This window comes from Phalaenopsis equestris, unplaced genomic scaffold (assembly GCF_001263595.1).
Source record: "Phalaenopsis equestris unplaced genomic scaffold, ASM126359v1 Scaffold000511, whole genome shotgun sequence".
In the NCBI taxonomy this organism is placed as follows: domain Eukaryota; kingdom Viridiplantae; phylum Streptophyta; class Magnoliopsida; order Asparagales; family Orchidaceae; genus Phalaenopsis; species Phalaenopsis equestris.
This window is the reverse complement of record NW_018164951.1, coordinates 2368071-2394814: the sequence shown is the minus strand read 5'-3', so window position 1 is coordinate 2394814 and position 26744 is coordinate 2368071. Positions and strand designations below refer to the sequence as shown.

At 33.4% G+C, this 26744-nt stretch overlaps 1 protein-coding gene across 7 annotated transcripts; it reads right to left on the bottom strand.

Annotated features, from left to right (window-relative positions):
• Positions 1-105: 105 nt before the first annotated feature.
• On the bottom strand, positions 106-26744 carry LOC110028367 (LRR repeats and ubiquitin-like domain-containing protein At2g30105). Of its 7 annotated transcripts, XM_020730190.1 has the most exons (12): positions 23584-23656; positions 19230-19478; positions 14724-14818; positions 8399-8542; positions 4637-4747; positions 4393-4493; positions 3155-3292; positions 2308-2356; positions 2131-2196; positions 1160-1282; positions 575-690; positions 106-211 (listed from the first exon to the last, which is right to left on the bottom strand). In XM_020730190.1, exons 2-11 carry the CDS (start codon positions 19393-19395, stop codon positions 577-579), a joined length of 1107 nt encoding a protein of 368 aa, XP_020585849.1. In that variant the 5' UTR covers positions 19396-19478; positions 23584-23656; the 3' UTR covers positions 106-211; positions 575-576. The 7 variants fall into 7 exon arrangements, with proteins under 7 accessions (XP_020585849.1, XP_020585848.1, XP_020585850.1 ...); XM_020730189.1 differs by lacking the exon at positions 106-211 and having other exon boundaries at positions 556-690; XM_020730191.1 differs by lacking the exon at positions 106-211 and having other exon boundaries at positions 556-690; positions 14724-14803.

Sequence of the window (26744 nt, the reverse complement as noted above, 5' to 3'; positions counted from 1 at the left end):
GGACGCTGGCGCAGAAGTGCCCAAAGTGGGTGTGATGCTTGAGCGCCCAATATCGGGTGCCTAAGCGCCCATAGGGGGATGCTTGAGCACCGCTCTCTCGATTGCTCCGGAGGGAAGAGCGCAAGAGCACCCGAATCAAGGTGTATAGGCGTTGGCCGCTCGATCTGTGCAACCTGTGTGTGCTCGAAATCAGCCGCTGGCCGCTTGGTCTGTGCAGCCTGTGGGTGCTCAAAATCAGGCTCACACATGCATAAACATTTTAATTTGATCTCGGCAACTCATTAGTTGTCAAGCAAATTTTATGTCCTTAATGATTTAAAAAAAAAATTTCAAGTAGAATCAAGATTCATATTAAAACATTCAGGTAAAAACGTTATGGCAAAAAAATTTATAGCTAACATATCTTTCGATATTCATTTGACATTTGTTTGAGTCACAGTCATATCTATATTTTGCATTTATAGATGTTGAATCTTCAAATAACCAATCAATTTAGCCTCCATATGGATCAGCAGTATGAAAAAAAATCAAAAAATTGAAATAGAAAAAATAAAACTATTCAGCTTATACTTATCATTAACTCTTTCGTTGATTATCATCATCAAATGATTTTGCTGATTCAAAATTAAAATCAAGTGTCTTTTGAAGCTTCCGACGGTGGCGAACATCATATTCTTCATATCCATCCATCTGCCACATAAAATTTCACGTGCTCATTAAAAAGGAAGGTATGAGAATGAAGAATTTGTACAATTTCTCATAATAATTATGGAGATGCAGTTGGCTCAGGTAGTTAGCTTTTCTCTACCATCCGATTTGCTTTCAACGACTGAGATTAAAATCAACAAAATTAAAAGAATAAGAGATATCACTCAATTTTTATGCATTTACATAACAAACAAATAAACATCAATTTTTACACATATGCCACTTCATCTATACATGAAAAGGTGTACATTACTTTTTTAAAAGTAAAAATAATGTTTTTGATGTGTATCAAAGATTTGGGTGGCGTAAATGTAAAAAAATAGAGTTTAGGTGTTAGATATGTAAATATATAAGAATTAGTGGTATGTACAGAAATGCCCCCAAAAAGTTTTGAGAAATAATTTCTAGATTCAATCTCAGCAATTCATAATAAATTAAGCGGTTTCAATACCTGACGAAGATGACTAACTGTGATTCCTGTGAGATCAACATCAAGTAAAATCAGTTCTCTGCACATTTCAAACAAATTTGAAGGAAGCGAATTTAGGCCACCATTGTTATCCAGATGCAAAATCTGTAAAAGAAAAATGTCAGCTTTCAAGCAGCGAGAAGTTAAAGCACCAAATCATAAATGAAATATAAGGATTAACGCAATTAAATGAATAAATTCAAGAAGGACCAATGTCGTGATCAGCTCTACCGAAACAAATAGAATAAATTCAGTGGGCATCAGATGAAAATTCGAATTTTGAATTATAGAGGTGAAGTAGAAAATAAAATTTACTAAATATGCCATCTAAATTAGTCAAAACTATTTTTAAAATTGATATTCATATGAACTGTGAAAAAATACCAATAATCTGAAAGATAAATGGATGAAGCCAGAGAATTGAAACATTATTTAGGAAATGCCTCACTATTTTTAGCTGCCAATGATAACTACTTCCTAAAAGAAAGACTATGTTACACAAATTCAGATTATTACTACTGCTACTCCAAATTCAGATATATGGCTAAATTGCTAGCTAGACCATTAACTAAAAAAAAACAAACAAATTACCAAATTGTTATTGCATACTTGATTAAATACAAACTTGACACTAAATTTTCTGAATAATTTGTACTGATGTTCTGTTTATAAAAAAAGATTTACATACATACCAATTAATTCTTTATGAATTTACATAAATAACACCTAAACTTCAATGTTTACATACATGCCAACTTACCTACACATGAAAAGGTATATTTCACTCTTTTAAAGTAAAATGGTGGAATTTTTTATGTGATATGAAAGAATTGGGTCTTATAACTCTAAGAAATAAGTTCAGGTATGAGATGTAAATACACAGGAATTGGGTGGTATATATGTAAATGTCCCTACAGAAAACATGCTACTTGCAGCTGCAAAAAGAAGCAGACCTTCAAACTTTTTAAATTTGCAAATGTTTCTGGTAATTTGGTCAAACAATTATTTGAGAAATCTATCTGCATAATTAGAGTAAAAAACATGTTAGCTATGACACACATGATAATTGCTTGTATTAACTGCAACTCATGGAAGGAAATTAAAAAAAAAAATGAAAAAAGAAGTAGAACCTCAGCAAGGGAGGAACAATTTCCAATTGTTGCAGGCACCGAGCTTATACTGCCAGTCAACAATAAAAGTCAACTAAAGAAAATGTGTTCAATCTACAAAGCAAGCCATCCCGCCATGTTCAAATAATAAGATGAAGGTTTACATAGATACCACTCAATTCCTACATATTTACATATCTAACACCGAAATTACAATTTCTACATGCATAACACCTTACCTATGCATGAAAAGGTGTATTCCACTTTTTTAAAGTTAAAATGGAAAAATTTTTGATGTTATATGAAAGACTTGAGTGGTATAACTAAAAAAAAAGGGGGCATTATCATAATAGCGCACAATTTTTATGTATATACATATCTCACACCTATACTTTCATATTTACACACATAAAATTCAGATATTCAATATCACATCAAAAACATCACTACTATCACTTTTAAAAGTTGAATACAGCTTTTCAAGCATAAATTTAAAGCACCAAAGTACAATATATGTAAATAAGAAAGTTTAGGTGCGAGATATGTAAATACATAAGAATTGTGTGCTAAGTATGTAGATTTCGAAAAATAAAATTTAGGTGTTAGATATGTAAATACATAGGAATTGTGCGGTATGTATGAAAATGACCCTTATTTTATTCCTTCTACAAGTTTCATGGGATTAAAATTATATATAATTTAAATATGAGTAGGGACATCAACTAGAACAGATAACTAATTTTCAAGTTGTGAGATATCTGGTAAATATTCCCAAAGACATTAAATAAAATAAAAAAAAACAAATTCACTCGATGACGAGGAAATGTATAGTTATTATGAAGTGTACTAGCTGTATATTAAATGCTACCTATTGCAGTTTGCCTTAAGAACTCGAAGCTGATTCAGACAACCTAGTTCATCTGGTATGCATGTTAATTTGTTCTTTGCAATATGGAGTTGAGTAAGAGAGGTCAAGCTACCAACAGAAGGTGGCAAAGTAGCTAATCTGTTAAATAAAATGAAATGAAATCGCTATTAGTTAAAATTTCATAAAATAAACAAAATTGGTGAAAATCACATAAATATAAGCAACTTTAGTCATAAATTGAAACAGCTTAATTTATTAGAGATACAAGTATTCTACTATGTCAGTGTCTAGCCTAAGGGCAATTTTGTCTTTAATTAGCCTAACAACAATTTAGTCATTTATTATTTATTATTATTTACTATAAAAAGACTCTAATAGATTTAGGGTATGCATGATTTTCTACCTCTTGAATTGTAGGAATTGGAAGAGATCACTTGTCGGAGTTTAATTAAGTTGATTAAACTTATAACATCAAAATTTTATATCTTCTCATGTGTTTTAAATAAATGCATAGTATTATATATCGAATCGATCTATTTGATGTGTAGGATTTCATAAAATTGATTTGATTGAATTTCAGGGAATGCAAAACTTGAAGCGCATTTTAAAATTACCAACAGTTGCCTCAAATTTTGGGTGTTTCACCAAAAGAGTTAGCCTTCATGTCAGGAATTTGAATTAGACATAAGACTTGTATTTTTTGTTAAATAATTTCAAAATAAAGGAGAGTTAAATTGTCTTCATTGTTTTCTAGAAGTCAAGGGTTCAATTGAAAAAAATGATTTATGAAAAAAGTCGTGGACACAAACATAAAGAACTAGAATTTCAGTCATTGAAATAAAGGAAGACAAAAGTTTTTCTTAAAAAGTGTGGAACAAGTTCAGGCTGTCTAAGGGCACACTTCCACATGATAGTACCTTCCAAAAGCCATGGACTAATACAAGTTGTTTGTTTCTTTGCGAACTAAATGCTCTTAAGTGTTCTTTCAGTTTGTCCTACAAATTAACTCGGGTAGTAAGCTTGGAGAAAACACTGAAGCAGATTTGGTAGCAAGACTAACAATGCATACAAAAAACTATAAATAAATTGCACAAGCCAAAATTATTTAAGAAAGAATAGTTATCAAGACTTAAAAACTAAATGGAGTTTCAAATCTAGTTGAATTTCATAATTTTTTGGCTGATTTGCTCGTAAGCTACTGAGCAAACTAACTTAAAAGTATCAGAAAACAGACTTGCCTGTTACTGTTAAAAGATAATATTGTTAAAGACTTCAACTGCATAAGGCCATCCCAGTTAATCTTCTCATCAGATAAATCATTTGAATTCAGGTAAAGTTTCTGCACAATAGACATAAAATACTCTCTGTTTAACATTTTGTGAGGCAAACGCTCCAAGGCGAATCAAATCTTCAAAGCGACTTTCAACGAGTAGAAAAAGCAAGCTTAAAACCAACTTAAAACATGTCTAATAAGAAACATACATTCAACGACTTTAAAGTACCAATTTTCTCTGGCAATTCTTGAATGTGATTGTTGCTGATATCCAATATTCTAATATACGATGCACAATTCCAAACTTCATCAGGAATATCCTGCAAGTTTAACATAAAAAGATGCTTTTAAGTACTAACCAGCGGTGCAGCAAAAAAAGAGGATATTTTACGAGTCATCAAAAAAGATAAAGAAGCAATAAAATAGTTTTGCTTACCACCAATTAGAATCAATTGGTTAACAGATAAATTATTTTGTTCTGATGATGATATCTCAGTTATACAAAAAAAATGTGGAAACAAAGAAATTCACACAATAAATGATTTATGTGGTTCAATATTAAATTGATTTGCCTACATCCACGGGAAGGGAGATTCCACTAACACCATATGAGGAGAAAGAAAACAGCTTGGGGTTACAACTTCTACACTTCTCACCATGAATCTCTCAAGAGCACTAAGTCCTCTTTTATAAAGCCATAAATAAAGCCAAAAAACTAAATTATCCCTAATTATAATAAAAGCCACAAATATAGCAACCTCCATCTCATGTCTTACTTTCAGATAAGTGAGAGATTATTAAATGAGCTCCAAACTTCAAATCAGTTGCACCAAGATGGTTAGCCATGCACCCTCCTCCAGAAGTGATCATTTCAAACAAAAGTTTCCTATTTCCATTTAAAAAGAATTTACATTTTCCTATTTTGGAAACCAAATTCCAAAAAAAAAATTTTGTTTTAAAAATTCAGTTTAGAAAATAATTTCCTTTCCCAGAAGACCTTCATTCGAAATTACCTGAATTTACCTTTCTTAAGAAAAAATATTTCTTTTTTTTCTTCTCTGTTATCCATGCAAGCTTCTGCCTTTCCGTGAAGCTGCCGTCGAAACCCTTGAGCTCATCGGACCCCACTAGTATGTCGTCGAAGCCGATGCCAGAACAAAACTCACCGGACTTCCTCTTGAGCCGAGCCTCTTCCTACTCGTCAGATATTTACATCTAAGTCGTCGACTTGCCACAAGTTTGTTGCCGAACCTCTGAATCTGCCGGCAAAACATTTGACCACCTGTTGCAGAAAACAACGGCAATACACACCAAATTTGCTGTTGTCGAAGCCGAACCATGCTCTAATCACGAACTGGATGCTCTAATATCAATTGTTATGCAAAAAAAATGTGAAAACGAAAAATTTCACACAACAAAAATCAAACACAAACAATTTATGTGGTTCAACATTAAATTGATTCACGTACGTCTACGGGGAGGGAGCTTCCCCTAGCACCGGATAGGGAGAAAGAAAATAACTTATCATTACAACTTCTACAATTCTCACCATGACTCACTCATGAAACCTAAGTCCCCATTTATAGAGGATGATTAGAGCATACAAGTAAATAAAGCAAAAGACCAAATAACCCTAATTACAATAAAGTCCAGAAATACAACAATCTCGGCTAAAGTTAAAATAGCAAATGGATTTATGTTCATACAATTGGTGTATAAAATGCCACTAAAGCTAACTCATTAAAGGATAAATGATGAATCGTACTAAGTTTAGGCAACTACAATTCTCTAAGGGAAATTTGATTCACTCATACATTGGATGTTATATTATATCAAAATAATCATCACTAGTTTGGCTTATTGAAGCCTTAAAATTTCAACAATTTAGATATCAATTTAACCAAGATGGCTACAAAAAAAAAATCAGCAAATTCATCCTGATCACCCTCCCTGAACATCTGAGAGTCAATAAGACGTATGTCAACCATCCTCGAACATCTCTTAGTCCAAGGATATATATATATATATATATATATGCCAATTGTAGATATTAGTCTAACCAAGGCGACAGTCATATATCGGAAAAAAATTTAAAAATAAAAACAATATTGGAATTAGTGTCAATATTTTCAGCTATTGAGTTTAACACTAATGAAGAAGTTTTGAATATAAAATATATTCAACGCCCAAATAAGCAAGGTAAAAAATTACTAAACAAAACACCAAGAATCAAATGCAAGCTAATAAGTTCAAAAAGGCTATAATTTTCAAAGAAATTGAGTTGGTATGGATCATATTGAAGGAGTGATTTCCTATAGGTTTATTTAGAAGCATAAGGCTAGAGCTAATAGCCCATTTGGGATTGTTAAAAATCATAATGATAACGCCTACAAAATTAATCTGCTAGCAGACTATATGCTACTTCTAATGTCGTTGACTAATCATTGTGCTACGAGGGGTTGAATAATTCCAAAGAATAAGTTAAAGTCTCTCTTACCCGAGAAGAGTGACGTAGAATCGCCAATTTCACGGAACTCTCGTGTATGTGGGAATCAGGACGAGATTCCATTTGAGAAGTCCAATAGTGAAACTTTCCTGTTGGGTTCTGCTGTCAGACCCCGGGGCCCCCTTTCTATACTATATGAGGCCTAAATAGAGTTATTTATAAGGGAGTCTAATTAAATGTTGTTATTTCATATTTTTGGGGACTTTTGCTTTGGTTTATGTATTAGAGACTACTTTTCTCTAATTTTCTCCATTTGATTGTTGCATCTTTTGGTTTCTCTCATTTTATGTGCTTGTAACTTGATTGGATTGAGGCGAAGATCTCTTCTAAATGTCCAAATACCTCCTAGAACGCCACACCTGCTGCCAAGTGCTGTTTGACCGCAGAATTATGTTGTTTCCCTGCAATCAGACAGCCCTCCAACCGCCAATTACACCGAATTTCAGCCTTCATCACTCCCTCATCCACTCTCCATCCTACTACTCTCCTAACCCAGCCCTCAACCCATCTAGGAACCCTAATAGTCATCATTTTCCCAGCCTTCCATAAACCATAACCAATCCACCATCTTTCGGCAACCCCAATAGCTTCTTAACCCCGCCCAATCAAGAGCACTAAATAGGAATGAAAGGAGAATGATGACTCGTAATTGCAACAAGAAGAAATGATGACCTCTTATCCAACATCCCAGAAGTGTGGAACATGTAAGGTGGGTTGTTACATTCATATCCTCCATTTAGCTCAATCATTTGGGAGAGTTGTTTAGCCATTGTGTTTCAACTATTTGGACAAGGTTGAGGGGCAGCAATGATTGTTGGAAAAAGTGAAAATCCTATTATGAGTATGCTAAATAGGTAGAGTCACCTTCTAACACAACAGGTATGTCCCAAACATATCAACTAGTAAGTTGTGCATTCTGCCCCTCTTACTGGTTCAGATTTTTTAGGTAAGTGGTAAATACCTACTGGTTCAGATTTTTGAGGTAAGTGGTAAATACCAATGGTTGTTTAAACACTCTATCCATTTCCTTAATATTTTATTTTTTTGTAAAGTAGTTTGCTTTTAATCATATGAAATGTTAAATTCAAATTTAATATTTATTGTACATATATACTGAATTTTTGTTGAATTGGCAGATAATATATTTAAGGACATTTATTTTTCTCCATTAAAGGGCACATCTATCTTGCAACAACTTGTTATATAAACCATAGCTCAAATTCTTTCATTTAAAATAATAAAATGAAAAGTTTTTTGAGCTTGAATAGGATTTGAACAATTATTGTTAGAAGGGAGTCATCATAAGCTACAAAGGACATATCTGGATCAAGATAAAAACACTTAAAATAATCACCTGGAATATTTGATAAATATAAACCAACTCCCTCCAAGAGATAGGCCATATTCATCCATGCAAATATACATATAAAAACTGATTCTTAGAATAAACAATGATACTTCATACCTTCAAGTTGCGCTTTCCCAAAAATACAACACCACTTATCCTCCAACGTTGAGATGGATTTCCTCCCATAGACAATGCAACTAAAGGATGTGTCTTCATTAAGTTTGGTACAGCAGATGACGCAGTTTTTGTAAGCGGCGCATCCTATTCAATATTATATGCCAAAATAGAAAAATAGATTGCATAGTTAGAATGCAATTATAAAAATAATATAAATGAGATCCAAAGAAAAGAAAAAACCTAAGAGCTCCCACCACAAGACATGAAGCTAAAGAAGAAAAAACATGACAAAGAATTTGATTAAATAGACTAAATGCCCTTTAACTATCGGATCAACTGACATGCAGTAAATACTTCAGCCTTCTTTGGGATCAATTTTGTTTTATTTTTATTTTTATTCTTGTTTTATTTTTCCTTTTTCTTTTAACATATTTGATTAGTGTGTGATACCTTTCTAGGGCTCGTAGAAGGTGTGAAAGGATAAAAGAAAGGGATAGGTAAGTTGTAGGAAGGGTGAGGGAAGTGAGATAATGGATGTCGGCTGAAATCGAGCATGAACCGTTAAAGGACAGCAAGCCGGAAGTAGAAATTGTCGTTTTCTGCTCTCAAAAATCACTAGACAGCAAGTTGTACGATAAAAAAAGCCTTTGAGCGTCCGAGAGATATCACCACCTCGATCATATCATGTTACAAACACACCATCTGAAAGAAATTTAAGAATACAACGCTCCAATAAGGACAATTAGGAGAAAAATCTCTAAATAACACAGCAATAGCCAAAAAGCCTCAAAATACAAAAAATAACAAGATATAGGTAGTTTTCTCGAAGAAAATAACATAATTAAAAATAGGAAATAAATAAAAAAAGAACGAAAATCAAACATAATTTGATAATAGACTGAAGTCGCTTGGTTCGGTCTCTTCTGTGATCGCAAAAATCTTTGATTTTAGGAGATCATGGAATTACAAGAATGGGGTTGTGGAAATCATACAGTCAGGATTGATCGTGGAGATCACATGAACCGGATCGCGAGATGCTCGTTCTCACGTCATTCTCCCCAATTAAGCAAGGTATTTTCTTTTTTCTCTGTAGCCTTCTGGACTCGATCTACCATCATATCAAAGTCATTATACTATTTTGGTTGCGAAAGCTGCTGTACAAAGTCTATGCTCACATCCACACAAGACAACTCTGAAACATGTATGTATTTCTACAGTCTGTCCTCATAAAATAAATAATCATCCTTTAAAATAATATAAGCTAGAAATGCATATAGACGGGTATTCTCACGAACCAAGCCTCGAGACAATAAATCTATAACATGCTTCTACCACTTCTCATACTCGATTAGGCACATTCTAAAAATAAGTTTGTCTAGAGGAACTAACTCTGGAAGAGAATCTCTGACATGTTGAACCCCTCTCAGGGGCAACCACCCAAGAGGTAAACCGTTGGCCATGATATCTGACAACTCCCTCAATAAGGGCTGCCTCTTTCTGGTATTGGCTTCTCAGGCTCACTACCTTCTAGAAATTCAGTTGAAACATATCTCAAGGGCTCAGTCTAAATCCCTAGTCTCTCTTCCTCTTCGACAAGAAGTTGAGACTCATCTCCGACGTCTTCATCCTCTCCTATGTCATTGTTACAAACTAACATGATAACTTAGAATAAACCAAATCAGGAACAACATTCAAACGGTATTAACCTTTCTTTTAAATCATTCAATAATCAATCATAATTTCTAATAATAAAAAGAGACATTAAAAATTACAATAAACACTAAATGAAAATTTAAATCATTCAGAAAAACAACAAAATCTACAAGTAAAATAACAATTCAAACCAACACACAATAGTATATCACTACACATAAGTACACAATACAATAATTATAACAACAATATAAGCAGTAGTCCTATAAACTAAATCACTCATGTCAGACATATAAATCTTCATTTTTTCCTTAAAAAAAAACTAAATTCAACAATAAATTTTCCACCACTTAGTAAGCATTTACAATCTCATTATGTATTAAATTAATATGCAAATGTTATGCATGAATGTTTTAAGGGTGTGAAATTTATTGATAAATCAAAAACTATAAGCTTTTATTTCTAATTGAACCCTTTCCGTTATAATTTAAGTATTTATCATTTTCAATCTTCTTAAGAAGTCACAATTACCTTCATTACTAAAAGTATTTCAAAATTGTACCCATAAGTACTCTCAAATTTTTTGCACCCGAAGCTACATCTTTATCATTCACTTTCCTTTCTTCGTGCACAGATACATCACATCCTCCGACAGTACCATTTAGAAGTAATCCTAAAAGACTAAACCTTCATATTTCATTTTCTTTAAAATACTCCTAAAGATATTGAATAATCATTTTCCCTTCTTATTATCTCATTTCATTCATTTTAATAATTATTTTAACTTACAACATGTAATATAATTATAAAAACAGGTATTTGAAGCAATGAAGAGAGTCTTTATTAAATAAAACATCAATTGAATACTTATAAGAAAATAATTACTCACATTTATCTTAAAAGACCTTTGTAAGAACTTATTCGCTGACTTCACCTCCTCTGAATATCACATACATCAGTTAAAAAGTGCATATATTTATAAGAATTTCATCATAAAAAGAAAGACTTAAATAGAGCTAATTTTTAAAAAATATTTTTCTTTCAAATACCTTCCAAATAAAAAACTCTTCTAAGTCTTACCACTAATTCTTCTCATAAAACTGAAAATATGTCTAATGACACAATTAAAAATGACATATAAATAAGTACAAAAATCCTTACCTCAAAAGGCTTGGTTTATTTTCCTATACATAATCTCTTTTCCCGTTGCACTTAGATTTGATTCAGTATTTGATTTCATTTAGCATTTTATTTTTCTTCCTTTAATTTCTACTTAATTTAAACCAATTGTTAGCATTTTGTAAATAAACATATAATTTAAATAGATACCTTATTAAATCATTCGATCGCACGCTAACTCTCGATTGAGAGCTCTATCCCGCACGCATGAGCTGACTCCCTTCTCTTCGTTCTTCCTCTTCTTCGATGAGACACGAAACCAAGCACAATGTTGCCTCCTTCTCCTTCCTTCTCCTTCCTTTGGTTAGGGCACGACATCGCCTACTCCTTTGGCTACGCAAGCATCGAAGCCTCCAACACACACACAAACAGTGAATCATTTGTTTCTCTATCTTCTTCTTTCTTTTTCCTTCTCCTGTCTATCAATCTCTTTGCTCTCTCCTCCGCTCTCATGGTTTTGTTGGTTCGAAAAGGGTATACATCTACTAACTGAGTGAAATAGATCATCCAATCAACTTTTAGTCGTAACTGAAAAGTTGAGCTTATCCTTGGTACCCAATCATTTTATATAATAATAATTATTTTAATTATTATAATAATTATTAAAATTATTATTAAAATTTTAATTATTATAGTCACTGCCCCTTTTTCCAATTGCTCCCTACTCAATGAAAGAGATAATCCTCATGTTCAGGTAATCCAATGTGTTGACCCCAAAAATAAGGCACTCGACACACAACTGGGATGGATTTGTGAGCGATGATTGGCTCTACTTGTTATCCCCTCTTCGTGGATGGTCTACTAGGTGTATACTTGTTGCTTGATCCTGGGATCGAGCTCTGTCGACGTTTGACAAACCCGACATCAACACATGGGGACCTTGGAGATTTATTGCAAAATGGTTTACCAATGTTGGCGTGCACAAAATGCGAAAAAACATGACATACCTTTTGGTACTGCTACTGTTCTAGCCTCTACTTGTCTTGAAGCTTTGACCACAATACACAACTTCCAACTTCTGGAGCAATGGGACACTAATCAGTCCGGTAGACTATCACAAACTCCTTTTTGGTGTCCCCCCTCCCGGTTGGCTCAAGAGCAACTTTGAGGGCGGGCCTTCTTCCCTCTACATGGATGACATTGGTTTGGTTATTAGAGATGAGAAAGCTGACATTATTTTGGCGGTGGGTCATCCGGTGGAACATTGGGACAGCACACACGTGGAACTTGGGGCAATATTATCTATCAAGAATCATGTGGAACCATGGATGTATAAAGTCAAAAGTATTATCATTGAGAGCGATAACCAAAATATTATCAGCACTCTGCAGCAATCGCTGCTTGCTAACACTTGGAAGATTCAACCACTTGAAGTGGAAGGGTTCTCTTTTTTAGCTTCCTTCAAACAGGACCTTTTCCATTATATAAACATGAGAAAGAATATTGTTGCTCATACTTGTGCAAAAAAGGATATACATTTTTCTTTTTGTCATAAGAATGTTAATTGTTCATATTTTCTATTTCCTTTTGTTCATTTTGATCGAGCCCATATTTTGTTGGGCTAGGTTCTTTCTTTTTCTTTTATATTTTGTAATCCTTTTGTTTTAGTAATGCAAAATAAAAATTTCAAGGGATCAAACTCTGCCTATAAGGTGTGGTGGTTACCCGATAATGTTGCTACTTCTCCAAATTTAAGGTTAGAGTTTGAACATCATCTAAGGATATAACTGTACCACTTTGTCTGTGAACAGTTTCAATACACTCAGATATCAAGCAATGGTGTTCTCCTTGGGCTCTATTAGTCTACACTTCAACATAAGTTACTTAAACTCAGTGATATATTCCTCTACATATAAAGATCTTGGTGTTGTGGGTGTTTAACCCTAAAGAATATATCATATTTGTAATATACTGACAGATACTTGCAATGCATTTCTCGTTCCATTTTGGACTAGATATTAATTTTATTCTTCCAATTTCGTTGTCAAAGATGCTTTAGGTGTTCTCACCATAAAAAAAAACATTCTTCTTTAATTTAATGGTGGCTAGTTTTATCATTGTCTAGTTAGACATCCTTATACTCATAGGCATGTTCCATTATCTGGGGTCACTCAATAAATTCATCTAGATCCATGAGACCATTAAAATCTGGTAAGTTGATATTCACTCCAAAGTCATGACTTCTCATTTGATATTCAATGCCAAATCAAAGTGGCATTGATAGTTCATCACTAGAAACTTCTTGATATCCCTTCAATAAACCTGGAGAGTCACCGTTGTGGCTACAGTTTACCTCACCCAATTGTCTCCTCTCAAAGATGACAAGCATTTGTTGCATTTGAAGAATTTTTTTTTGCATATCCTCCATAGTAAACTCCTGGACATCACTTTACAATTTCTCCTAAGCAGCTTTGTGTCATTTTCTTTCATTTAAGGTTTCGATGGGTGTAGGGTTGTAGATTAAAGGTAGGTCATATTTTGGGATTTTGGTGGTAGGTATCGGGGAGAAAATTTAGTGAAGATAGGGGGGTTGAGTTTTGAAATTTTTGGGTTATGGGTAAAGAAGACAAATATCTAAAAATTTAAGGTTTGTCGTGCCTTGATGCAAGATGATACCGTTCAAGGAATCCTAGAAGATGTAAAAGGATAAAAGTAGATAAATGTAGTTTGTAGGAAGGGTGAGGGAAGTGAGAAAACGAAAGTTGGCTGAAATCGAGCAAGAATGGCAGAAGTACAACAATAAGAAGGCAGAAAATTGCAGCTTTCTGCTGTTAAACAGCAATAGGCAACAAGTTCAACGATGAAAGAAGCCTTCAAACGTCCATGATCACCACATCGATCCTATCAGGCTACAAATACACTACCTACAAGAAATTGAAGGATACAATACTCTGATAGAGAAAATTATGAAAATCATCTCGAAATAACTTAACAATAGCCAAAAGTCATCAAAATACAAGAAATAAAAAGATATAAATAATTTCCGCATAGAAAATAATATAATTAGAAATATTGAAATAGGAAATAAATAAAAAAAACAGAAAAAAATCAAGCATAATTTGATAATGGGCTGAAATCACGTGGTTTGCTCTCTCTTCCATGATCGCGGAAATCTTCAATTTTGTGTGATCGCATAATTGCACGATCAGGATTGCGAAAATCATGTGATCGGATTGATCATTGGAGCACGTGAAAGGGATCGTAGGATGCCCGCTCTCGCGCTTCTGCGAACGCTCCCGTGTCAATCTATATGTTAACATTTTATAATTTTTTATTTTTAAAAATAAATTAACATATTTTTTTAAAATACGCAAAACAACATCTAGAAGTTTTAAGTGTTTTAAATAATAAGATATATGAATCGAACATTTCACACATATTTTATTCAAATCAAAACATAACCCCAAGAAAAAAAAAAAAAAAAACATTTCAAGGTTATTTCTTGGCTTTCGTATGAATTAGTTCATGTAATGGAAAATTAAACTTGAGTTACCGCTTGGAGCAAACTAGGAGAAGGTATCATCATAATTTTGGACCCGCTAGTTATCTCCAATGACTTCAAACTGCTAGAATCTGCAAGAATTTGGCCTGTAACAATGAGTGAAAAGTAAAATATTTTTTGCTTAAACTAAATAGTAAAAAAATGAAAACTGAAAAATCAAGTTTAAAAATTGCATAGCATACAAAATAAATTTAAATTGGGATATACTATAAGCTATATTACGAATATTATAATTTCATATAATAAAAGAATTTTTAAATTATACGATTATCTGAGGCATCCACCTCAGGGCAAAAAGCGTACATCTCATTCAAAAAAAATGTAAACCTTACTCCGTCCATTAAAATATAAGCCTTAAGCCAATTTTTGGGTGCCTCATCGTGAGGCGTGTCTCACCACACGCACCTTGAATGCCTTTTTAATCCATTATTTTCATTATAATATTATCATAATGTAATAATAATCTTTATTTTAAAATCTTTAAATAATTATAAAAAAATATGAAAATGAATTGAAATTATCTGTTACGACACTTGAGTGTCGTGTCACATGCATACTTCGAAAGGAAAGCTATCTGTCACCTCCCAAAAGAGCCCTTGTGGGTGGTGGGTAGCCCAGGACTTAAATACTGCTTTTCGGCCCTACACTTAACCGATGTGGGACTATTTGTCTGTGGCATTCTCCTCCACCCAATCACGTGATGCCCTCGTCACGGATCGGCTCCACCGAGAGTCCCACTGGACCATGGAGAGTCCACACACCTGACAGACAATAATCTGCTCAGATATCACTTGTCACCTCCCAAAAGAGCCCTTGTGAGTGGTGGGCAACCCGGGACTTAAATACTGTTTTTCGGCCCTACACCTAACCGATGTGGGACTATTTGTCCGTGACACATCGCTCATGAAAAAAATATTGCTCAGAACTCCATGTAGAATTACGTGCAGAATTCAATGAAATCACGCCACATAGAGGTGATTAAAAAAAAATCTTCGGCCCGATAACACGGATATATTTCCCCTGTATTATTTCGTGTTATTTAGGTGTTATTGTATGTCATTCAGGTGTTATTGTGTTCTGAAAATATTCTCGATGCTATAATAACACAATAACACTTGAATAACACACAATAACACTTGAACAATACATAATAACACTTGAATAACACATGAGAAATATTCTCATGTGTTACCAGATAGATTTTATTTTATTTTTTTCTGTCACCGCCACATGACGTGATTTCATTGGACTCCGCAGTGACGTGATTTCATTGAACTCCGCACGAACTTATAGGGTCCTCATGCAATATTTTGGATTATTCATCGCCCCATTCAAATCCATCCCACACAAAAGAGAGAATGCGAGAGAGTGGGAGAGAGGAAGAGAAATCGAAGCCATGGCGGGGAGTTGAAGCCGGTAAGTCCGAAAGAAGACAGAAGAGGCAGAAGAAGAAGCAGTAGAGGAAGAAGAAAAAGAAGCAGAAGAAGGAATGAGGAGGAGAAGTTCAATTAGGTTCTGAATATCCAAACGGCTGGCCCGAGCAAAAGGAGCAGGACTCGTATGGCGCGAGCGATTCGAATAAGGCACCCCTGTGCGTCGTCAATCGGCTCGCAGAGGCTTGATTGAACCCCAAAAGCTCAAAAAATCAAAGATATTCGTGCCCTAGCTCTTCTGCAGGAATATTGAAGTATCGTAACACGTCCGTCCGGAGGTAACTCGTATTCCGACTTTCGGACGTTGCAGAGGAAAAATTGCGGTCTCAGATCCTCATCGACCAAGGCGACCAAGGCGATCAAAATTTAAAAAAAAAAAAAAAATTTAAAGTGGGCACCACTTAAAATACATCCTAACCGTAAATTATCATGATTTACAGTCAGCATCTCTGTATGTGATATGTGTATGCAATAATTTTTCGTAGAAGAGTGTGAGAAGAATTGAAGTGAATTTTTCCCTAGGGTGCAGCTTGCAGGGAACTAGACCGAGCCTCATCTGTTCAGTTCGAAATTTTTTTAGAAATGGTAAAATATTAAATTATTTTAAGCTATTAATAATAATTAATTAAAATAAAATTTTTAGAAATTATATTAAATTTATTTTAATTTTTTTAATAACTATTTAAAGGTACATGGCGAGACGTTGAAAGCAGGTAAAAGAACCTTGTTGCAGAAAGGAATTGGGATATAAATTTTAATTTAAATGTTTAATTATTTTTTAAATAATTAAATCAGATTTAAAAGCCAAATTAAAGTATTTTTAAGTTAACCACCCTAAAAAGAAATTTATGAGAGGAAATTTATTTAATGCTACATTTTATAGTATATAATAATTCAAATTAATGAGGTAGCTTAATATTAAGATAAAAATATGGCTAAATCAATTAGTTATACGTTTCAGAAAATTAAAAGAACTTTGGATGACTATATTTATATTGGTGCATGTAAATGTTTATATAATTAAATAAATAACTAATTAAATAAATAAATTATGAAAATAGTAATAGAAAATCTAAATTAATAAGAAAGAAGATTAGCCTGAATAGAAGTTAATTACATCTACATCGTGATTATAAATGCACCTAAGAATTAATTTCACCTAAAAGGAAAGGATAGTCGATTAGTCATACATGTGGGTAATATATTTTTATTATAGAATAATTTTGTTTATTTGCTTGTCTTTCCTGTCACCCGTCTTTTTCTTTACAATGCAAAAAATCGTATTTTTCTTTTAAATCTTAAATGCAAGAAAAGTAATAAAATATAATAGATGCAGGCATATCAAGCTTAATTTAGTTTAGTTTAATTAGTGATTCTTTCATTTATTAATAATAGTTATAAAGAATGAATATATAGAATTTTTAATTCACACTATCCAACCCTTTGTTTCCGTCTTTGTTAATTTCAAGCTCCGAACAGACTCGTGACATTCTCTCTAGCTATGCATTATCATTGTCTAAATAGGGAAACGAAAAATATCCCTAGCAATTTCTCGACACATAAAAATCTATATATCTCTCATTAAAATAACTAAGGTTTTCTATGAAATAATACTACTCCATCTCAATAAATTCCAACAATTCTACAAAAAAAAGCTGAAAGGCAATAAAAAAAGAAGCCTTCCAGACAATCTAAACTCATTTACCCAACATAGGCATTTTTTTATTATTTAATTTTTTAGCAAATTTAACTACTCCATCTAAGTAAATTACAAGAATTTTGCACGTAAAAACAACTGAAAAGGCAACAAAAAAAGAATGCTTTATGAAATTCTAAACTCATTTAGATAACTTGAACTTTTCTATTTTTTTTTATTTTTGAAAGAATTTAATCGCAATGGCACGCACACTATATATACAAGATATTAAACCCAACAACTCTTAGTTGAAAGTCTAAACACTTAAGAAATAGACTAGGTTGTTTAGTAATTTTTTAGATTTAAGCTATTAAGATTTATTATCTTATAAATTTGGATTTAGTAAATCATAAAAAGATTAAATCTCATAAACAACTTAGCATGTCCTCTAAAATTATTTGACAATTTCTATCAAAATTTAAAAGCTTATTATATTAGTCGAAATAAGGATCATAATTAAAATTTATTTGTTTTATTAATAATAAAAACTAATTAATTTTCATCCTATTAGAGTAAATAACTTGCTCACATATTTGATTAAATAAGTTATTAAGTATTTTTTTATAATTATTCAGTAGGTTAAATTATTAACAATATTAAAGTTATTTAATTTCAGGATTTAAATATTTTAATAATATAATTATTAAATTGAATTAAATTAAAGTTTAGTTTATTTTATTCCTGTTAATCTACAAGTAATTATATATAAAATTAAATGATCATTAATAAGAATTTTGTTAAACTAGTCATTTATTAAACAATAATTTTAACACTTATCAATAAATAAGTAAATAGTTAATTATTAATTTATTATACTAATTTTAATATATAATTTATTTTAATAAATTAATTATAAAATAATTATTTATCACGTCTAATTATCTTTTAATTAAAGTTAAATTACATCCAGAAGCCTGAAGCCCATCCCAACTTTCCCCTCTCCCGCCCAAAACCACGCCTAACTTCCTCCTTCATCTCCCAGCTTCACCCAAAACCATCGCCCTCGTGACAGAAACCCTAGAGATACGGTTACGTTTAAAGATAGCTACAAAGGCAACGATGGGATCGTGTTGTACAAAGACTATCGGAACTCCCATCCCCATCCTCCTTGCGCTCCGTTCCTACCCGAATCATTAAGAAACCTAATCGTCGTCTTTTCTCCTCATTCCCTTGCTAAATCTGAGATTTATGACGAAAATGGGCCAATTATTGAATATCCAAAATGAAAGTCTGGGAGGATTAAAGTTAAATCAGCTTAATTTCTCCCTTATTTGCTAAATGCGGCCTCCGTCTCCAACAGAAATGCGGCTGATGTTGAAAAATTAAAGTTATAACAGTAAAGGGAGATATTCTCGCTAGGCGGCGTACCTCTGCATATAAGCTTCTGAGCGCGAGGGAGGGTGTCGGTAAGGGGATGTAGGCTGGACTTCAGATCCCAGACGGTGGATTCAGGAGAAAGGGAGACTGGAATCGATTTGCCGCGGAACCTCACTTTGACAGTAATGGAGGAATCCATTTGCTCTTTCTTCTCCATGCGGGCTGCTCCTTCGCTTTGCTCTTTCTTCTCCGTGCGGGCTGCTCCAATTAAACGGAGTAGCCATAAACCGTAGCTTTATGCTACGCGGATTTACTTGATTTAGGTTCGATTTTAGCGTACATTCACCCAAATTTAAAAAATAAATAAATAAAATGAATATTTGCTAAATTAGTATAGTATTTCTCTCCTTCCTATCTATTTTTTGACATAAAGCCAAATTTACTAAATTTAGATTTCATGTTATATTTAACAGATTTAATGCACAAAAAAATAAAATATTGAAATAAGATGTTTAAAACGTCAAATAGAAGTAAATTATCTTAACTAAACTAAATTGTTGAATACTAGTTTGTTGATGAATCAAACCCGAAGGGAATAGAGCAGAGGAGAAGAGAAAGAAAGAGAGAATAGTGCATTGTAATGAACAGTAATTGGTCTTATTGATTAGTCATTTCTCAAAAAAATGATTCCTCTGGTTATAGAGAAGGGTGTACAGTGAATGAAATTACATGTTTATCTTTGCTTTAATGAGGTCGTTACAAGTTAATTTTTATATTTTACATATGTGAGTCTATGGCTCGGCCACCTTTTTGGTTGGTTGTTTGAGCAAGGCAGGCTTTAGTTCGGCAAGGCATGCCCAGTAGCCCATGCGGAGCTTATCGTTGATCGACCTTTGATTGCCTTCGAGTCAGTGTCGGTTGGGCTGACTCAGTAGGCTAGACTTTGTCAATTAGTTGATCTAGTCTGGTTATCATCCCTCGATCTCTGGTGAGGAGCTCTTATCAGAAGAACGAGACTAGGCAATCGAGCAAATGGTGAACCAACATAGTCTGATACATAGTTCATTCCTTGATGAGAGGGTTCTTTGGGATGATTGTTGGCTATGTTATTGTCAATTCTTGGCCCATGATAATAAAACTCTAGGGCTTCCATGATATGGCTAGCGATATTGAATTATTTCCCTAAGTAGGATTGCGACAATAAGCAAGTCGACGCGTTCACTTGGCTTGATCAACCTTTGTTCTTGGTTTGGCTAGTCTGCACTTGATTGGCGTCCCGCTCCATTTTAAGGGGTTGCATCTGGTCAGGTGAATCATTTGATCTTCCGTCAGTGGGTCCTTCTTTGTTTTAATTCATTTCTTTTTAGTTGTTATATCTTCTTGGAATTAGTGCTGACATATTTCTAATGTATGTATTTTAGTTTGTGATTCTCTTACTTAAGTGACAATTACGATAAAAATAAGAAAATTTAATGTAAAAGTAGATATCATCATGTCATAATTAAACCTTCAATAATTGAACTCCTTTGATTTTCATGCTCATGATCCTTATAAATAGGGTGTGACAAGACCCCTTTAGCATTCTATATTTGTTTTACATCCCTTGAGTCGGTTGACTTCCAAACATCTTTATGGAGAACACTCCAAACCCTACAGATGAATTGAGGAGGCAAGTGATGATTGAACCCTTCAGAATGTTTATGGTGTGGAAGAAGAAGGCTTTTATCTAAGAATACCGAAAGGAATAAGAAGCTTTTCTCTATGAAGAAGAAGGTTGCAGAGCAGACAGTAATAGTAAATGCATTTGGTTTAAAACAAACAAAAATATTAATATAGCATAAGAAAATGAGTACTCGGCTTAAGTCGCAACTTTCAACCAATGAGGAGTAATTCAAGTTGAGCCCACGAGAGAGACTCCAACTGAATTGCTTGTTCTCGAAGATAGAAAGTCCAACAAACCGATAGCAAAAAAAACTGATAACCCCTTGTTTAGGGGGGGCATTGGATATCCTAATTTACAGTTTAGCTATTGGGTGGTTACCACTCAGAGTAGTTCAGCATGCCAAAATATTATTTCAAACATAATTCCTCCAAACATACTTGTTTATTGGATGTGCCCAACCGAGTAAGAGAAGTGAGAGAAGCAAATTAGATATTTAAGAACTCAAGACTTGATCACGAGAATACCCATTTATATGCACTTCTTACTATTGTTGTGCCAAAAAATAATGTTATTTATTTTATCGAGACACAATTTGGAAGAATGCATGTTTCTTTTAGCTATCTAAAATGGATGAGCATGGATTTTGCAGTAGGACTGCCTTAGATATAGCAAGGCAATGATATTGCTATAATGATGATATATCAATTCTAGAAGCATGCAAAGAAGAAGAAGCTTCTCCTAGCCAGGGAAATTGATGCAAAGCATCTTGATGCAGTGTCAAGAGCAACGTACTGTGATCCCGATCATGATAATTCATGAGCCGCAAAATTTAAACCTCTGCAATCACGGATTTAGACAGGGGAAGGGAGTGTTGACTTCCAAAATTTAGCGTATTTTTTATTCTATTTTCATTTATTTTCCTATTTCACTCTTTCTAATTAGATTTTTCTGTGAGGGAACTATATATATGTTGTTGTTTTGCTAGTTTACATGCATTTTAAAGATTGTATCTCTAATTTCTACCCTAATGGAGGGTTGTATCATTTTTATTTTGTAAGTAGTTTGTCTATAGCTTGTACACGAATAGGTTATGAACCTCACTGGCATCCATATGTCATCCTTTTGGTACTATTTTTTGTTGTCTTCAGCCAGGACAGTCACCGAGTTATATTTATCCCCATTTTAGACTCTATCAAACTCACGTATTCTCTTCCCCTTGAGATTCCACAACCACCTCCTTGAAAAACACTATTCCTAAAAACCTTCTAGAAGCCATAGAATAGTATCAACAAGTCTTAAAAGAAGTTTGATTCACTCTTACATTGGATGTTATCTTATGCCATAACAATCATTACTAGTTTGGTTTATTGAAGTCTTAAAATTTCGATAATTTAGATATCAATCTAACAAAGATGGCTGCTATAAAATGTCAGCAAATTCACCCCGATCGCTGCAAGATTTTAGGAAAGCAAACTAGAAAATCATATGTGATTAATATATATATGGCATTAATAATTTTAGAGTAGAATATAGCTGAGCCAAATGTAGATGTCAATTAAATCAAGGAAACTTTCATATTTTGAAACAATTCTCCTAGATCAGAAAAAAATTTGAAGTAAGAAAAAAAGACGCTAATAAAATTAGCATGGATATTTCAGCTATTGAGCTTAGCACTGAAGAAAAAGTTAAGAGTTAGAAGTATTCAAGCCCTACATTAGCAAAGGACCAAAAAATGCTAAGCAAAATACCAATTATCAGAAGCAAGCTAATATATCAAAAAAGACAAACTTTCAAAGAATGTTACCGATTCATTTAGAAAGCTTAATCCTAGAGTTGATAGCCTATTTAGGATTGTTAAGATGAATAACGACAATGCCTTAAAATTGCTCAATCGAGAGACTGATATTTCTGCTGCTTTTAAGGTGGGTTATTACATTCATATCCTCGAATAAATACAACACCCCTGAAGTGTGAAACGTATAAGGTTGGCAGTTACAATCATATACTCTGCTTAGCTCGATCATTTGGGAGGGTTGTTTAGCCATTGTGTTCCAACCATTTGGACAAGATTGCAGGGTAGCAAGGATTTTTGGAAAAAGTGAAAATCATGTTATGAGTAGGGCTAAAAGGGTAGAGTGGCCTTCAAAATCAACAGGTATGTTCTAAAACATATCAACTAAAAAGTTGTGTGTTGTGCAACCCTTACCGGTTCAGTTTTTCAGGAATCGGTTAATACCAATGGTTGTTTAACCACTTGCCATTTCCCTAATAACTTATTTTTGTAATTAATTTGTTTGGACTTATTAAAAAGTTAAAATTTTTCGTTCCCATTGTATTAATCGTAAAAATAGGCATTACTATTAAAAAAAATTAATTTTAATAGTCATCATACATATATATTGAATTTTAGTTAAATTAACAACTAATAGATTCAAACACTTATATTTCTCCATTAATGGACATAACTGTCATGCAGCGACAAGTTATACGAACCACAACTCAAATTATTTTATCTAAAATAATTTAGTGAAAAAAAATTTGAACTTGAATAGGATTCAAATCATTGTTGTTAGAAGGGAGTCATCATAAGCTACAGAAGACACATCCGGATCAAGATAAAAACACATACGCCTGAAATATTGGATAAATTTAAACCAATGCTCTCCAGAAAATAGATCATATTCATGCATTCAAATATGCATCTAAAAAGCAATTCGTAGTATAAAAAATGCTACTTCATACCTTCAAGCGGTGCCTTCCCAAAGCAACAACGCCACTTATCTTCCAACGTTCGGATGGAGATTTTCCCATAGAAAATGCAGCAAGAGAAACACCTAAGAGCTACCACCACAAGCCATGAAGTTAGAGAAGAAAACTCATGTCAAAGAATTTGCTAAATAGACTAAGAGCTCTTTAACTATCAAATCAAGTGACATGCAGTACATACTGAAGTCATGTTTGGGATCAAAGTTGTTTATCGATTTTGATTTTATTTTACTTTATTTTTAAAAACACATTTGTTCACTAAATCGTTTACATATTATTATTTTTCTCGTCTACAGACAAATTAATATATTTTTAAGAATACTTAAAACAACTTCTAGAAAACCGAAGAGAAATCCAATCTCGCCGTGGAATATCCCAATCATACCGAAAAACAACCCAATAAATACCGAAGAGAAATCCATTCACACCGCGAAGAGCTCCAATCACGCTGAGGAGAACTCTAACCACACCGAGGAATAATCCAATCACACCATGGAATATTCCAATAACAATGCAGGGAACTCCATTGACATCGCAGAATATTCTAATCACACCGCGGAATATTGCAATCACACCAAGGAATATTCCAATCACGTCGTGGATTATTACCTTCCTTGTAGATGAATGTCCATTCAGCAATGATCTTTAATCTGTCTGAATAACTCCAATTCCTGTTGAATATAGTGACTACCTTCCAAGGAGGTCCTTTTTTCTTCAAAATGTAATCCAGTTAAAAGGAGGGGAACCCATTTCACTAACTTGGCAAAGCACGCCTGAGGGAAAGGAGTACCCTCATAAAAGCAAGTTTTCTAATTACACGGCTTTTTAATCTTGAAAACGAAAAAAATTCTTTGCAGTTTCTTAGAAAACTATACATTATCAGCTAGTTCCATTAATAAGCTCGTATATGTTTCTGTGGGATGTGATATAGACAATTCATGTTATTTTTTTAGTAATTACGAGTGAGCTTAAAAGAGGGAGTATACACAAAAACAAACAACGTAGCGCAAACAGTATTGAATTTTTAGTTATGTACCAAATAAGACAATTTGACATTGCAAACAACTTTTGATCGCATGAGGGAACTGGATCTTGGCTTGAACAAGCTTCTTTTTCCTTTCCTGTATAAAATGTTTCATTTTAGGAAATGGTATTATCTAGATTTTTATACATTCCACTCAATACTTATGTATATATATATATATATATAGCTAACGTCTACTTTTACTCCCTTGTTTTTTCTCTCAAAAGTCTTTTAATCTTGAATTAGATATTCTTTTTGATCGCATCTTCGTTGGGTCATTCAAATTGTGTTTATTATTCGATGTCTTCTCTTATTTAATTTTGGTTTTGCATAAGGTTCTCTTCCACTCAATATGTCATCGACATCGATTGATAATTTCTTCATAGACTCCGGCACGCAATTCTCAGCCAATTCATTTCCTTGTAATTTTTTGCTAATATGATATACAAATTTTTTAACATGTGTATGAGTCCACTTGATGAACATGGTAACATTTGTGACTCCCCGCGATATCTATAACTATAGCTATTATATGTTCCCTTTTTCATGATTAGACCATCGCAATAAGAGATATTTATCAGGGTCCTTGGTTATATTTTCTAGGTTAAGAACACTTAGAACGTGAGTGCATAATAAACCATCATTTCAAATTTTTTGCAACTACATATTATTTCAGAATTATTTTTGTCCAGCCTCACATTCCAGGGCTTGTCTGTTTCCTTATTATTCAAATTTTTATTGTAAAATTTTGAATTCATATTGACAGAGCACTCCACAGCAAGACCACACAAACCAACTGGTAACTCTATTTCAAACACAGAATATAACTTCCTCGTATAAATTAAAGAGTCATATCTCATCATCGGACTGTTTTTTATAACGGAAACAATTACAAACTGTTGATATTTAATATCTCTGTCTTTCCCATTCGTTCTCCGTGATTTCATGACATTATCAGGACCCAGAAAACATTCAATGAAGGAGCTTGTTAGCTTGGAGACACCATAACAAATATTATTAGTGGACTCACTTCATTGAGTTGATAGAATCCACATCCCAAATATTTCTTTGTTGAAGGTCATTAACCACTTATGTCTGATATTGTACAGATCATCCAACCATACATTGTCGTGTAGATTACCTTAGTCATTTTACCCTAGATTTCTTCAAACTCTTTTTCAAAGTCACATCTAGTCATGCATTTATAAAAGAGGTCATTAACTCTCTTGCCACCTACATTAGAATGGACTTTTGAAGAAAACTTCTCGTATATATTTCAATTGACATAATCTATCTCATGTGTGGCACACAATATTCAATGGTTTTATTCATTGTTTGATCTTAATCAGTGAATATTGTAATTGGTTCATGCGGGCTGCTCCAATTAAATGAAGTAGCTTAATCAAATAACCTGTAGCTTTCAGTTATCTGCCGAAATCATTTGATAAAGAGCAAAGGATACTTAAGGCTGTTTTGTTACAAGTTACGAGCTATCTAGTAGCGGAATCTAAGCATGACCTATTTAGTTTTTCCCGTAAATCCTGTTCAACGGTTGAAAATGTCAAAATAAATCCTAGAACTTTTTCAAATCCTATTTTATCTCATAAATTCAAAATTTATTAAATCCCTCAGTTCGGCAAATTTACGGAACTTAAAACGAATGGAGCATGCGAAGGGGCTAAAGAAAATGAAGATCGTTTACCGATAACTTCGCCATTGACTTGGCTAGAGCAACCCTGGTTTCGGCTTCCAATTGCAATGGAATTCACTGGCTTAGTAGCGGCAATGGGAATTTTGCAGGAGTTCTACACCTTGCGAAGCTTTCCTGCGGAAGTGAGCTTTCGGAGAAGGAAGAGAAGCCATGTGAAGCATGGAGAGAAGTGATCCTTGTGCCTTTCCTGGATGAATTTGGTGATCGCATATCTCCTAGCTAGCTCCTGTCTTCTCCTATAACAAAATGCTTGTGTTCTAGGGTATTGGGCCTGCTGCTTCATGGAGGGTTTCGGGGATTTAAAAGGAGACAAAGGGAAGAAGGATTAATAATTAGTTAAGATCATTTTTTAATACTGTCATTAAGCAACCAAAATTAATAATTATGATTATATTGCATAAC

What these genes read in the sequence shown, in the direction of transcription:
- LOC110028367 (XM_020730190.1), bottom strand. Translation starts at nt 19,395, where the DNA reads ATGGAGAAGAAAGAGCAAATGGATTCCTCCATTACTGTCAAAGTGAGG. An exon ending in TTATCTTTTAACAGTAACAG is followed by an intron (nt 3,293 to 4,392) that starts GCAAGTCTGTTT and finishes TTTATTTAACAG; the next exon opens with ATTAGCTACTTTGCCACCTT. An exon ending in CAGTTAGTCATCTTCGTCAG is followed by an intron (nt 691 to 1,159) that starts GTATTGAAACCG and finishes TTTATGTGGCAG; the next exon opens with ATGGATGGATATGAAGAATA.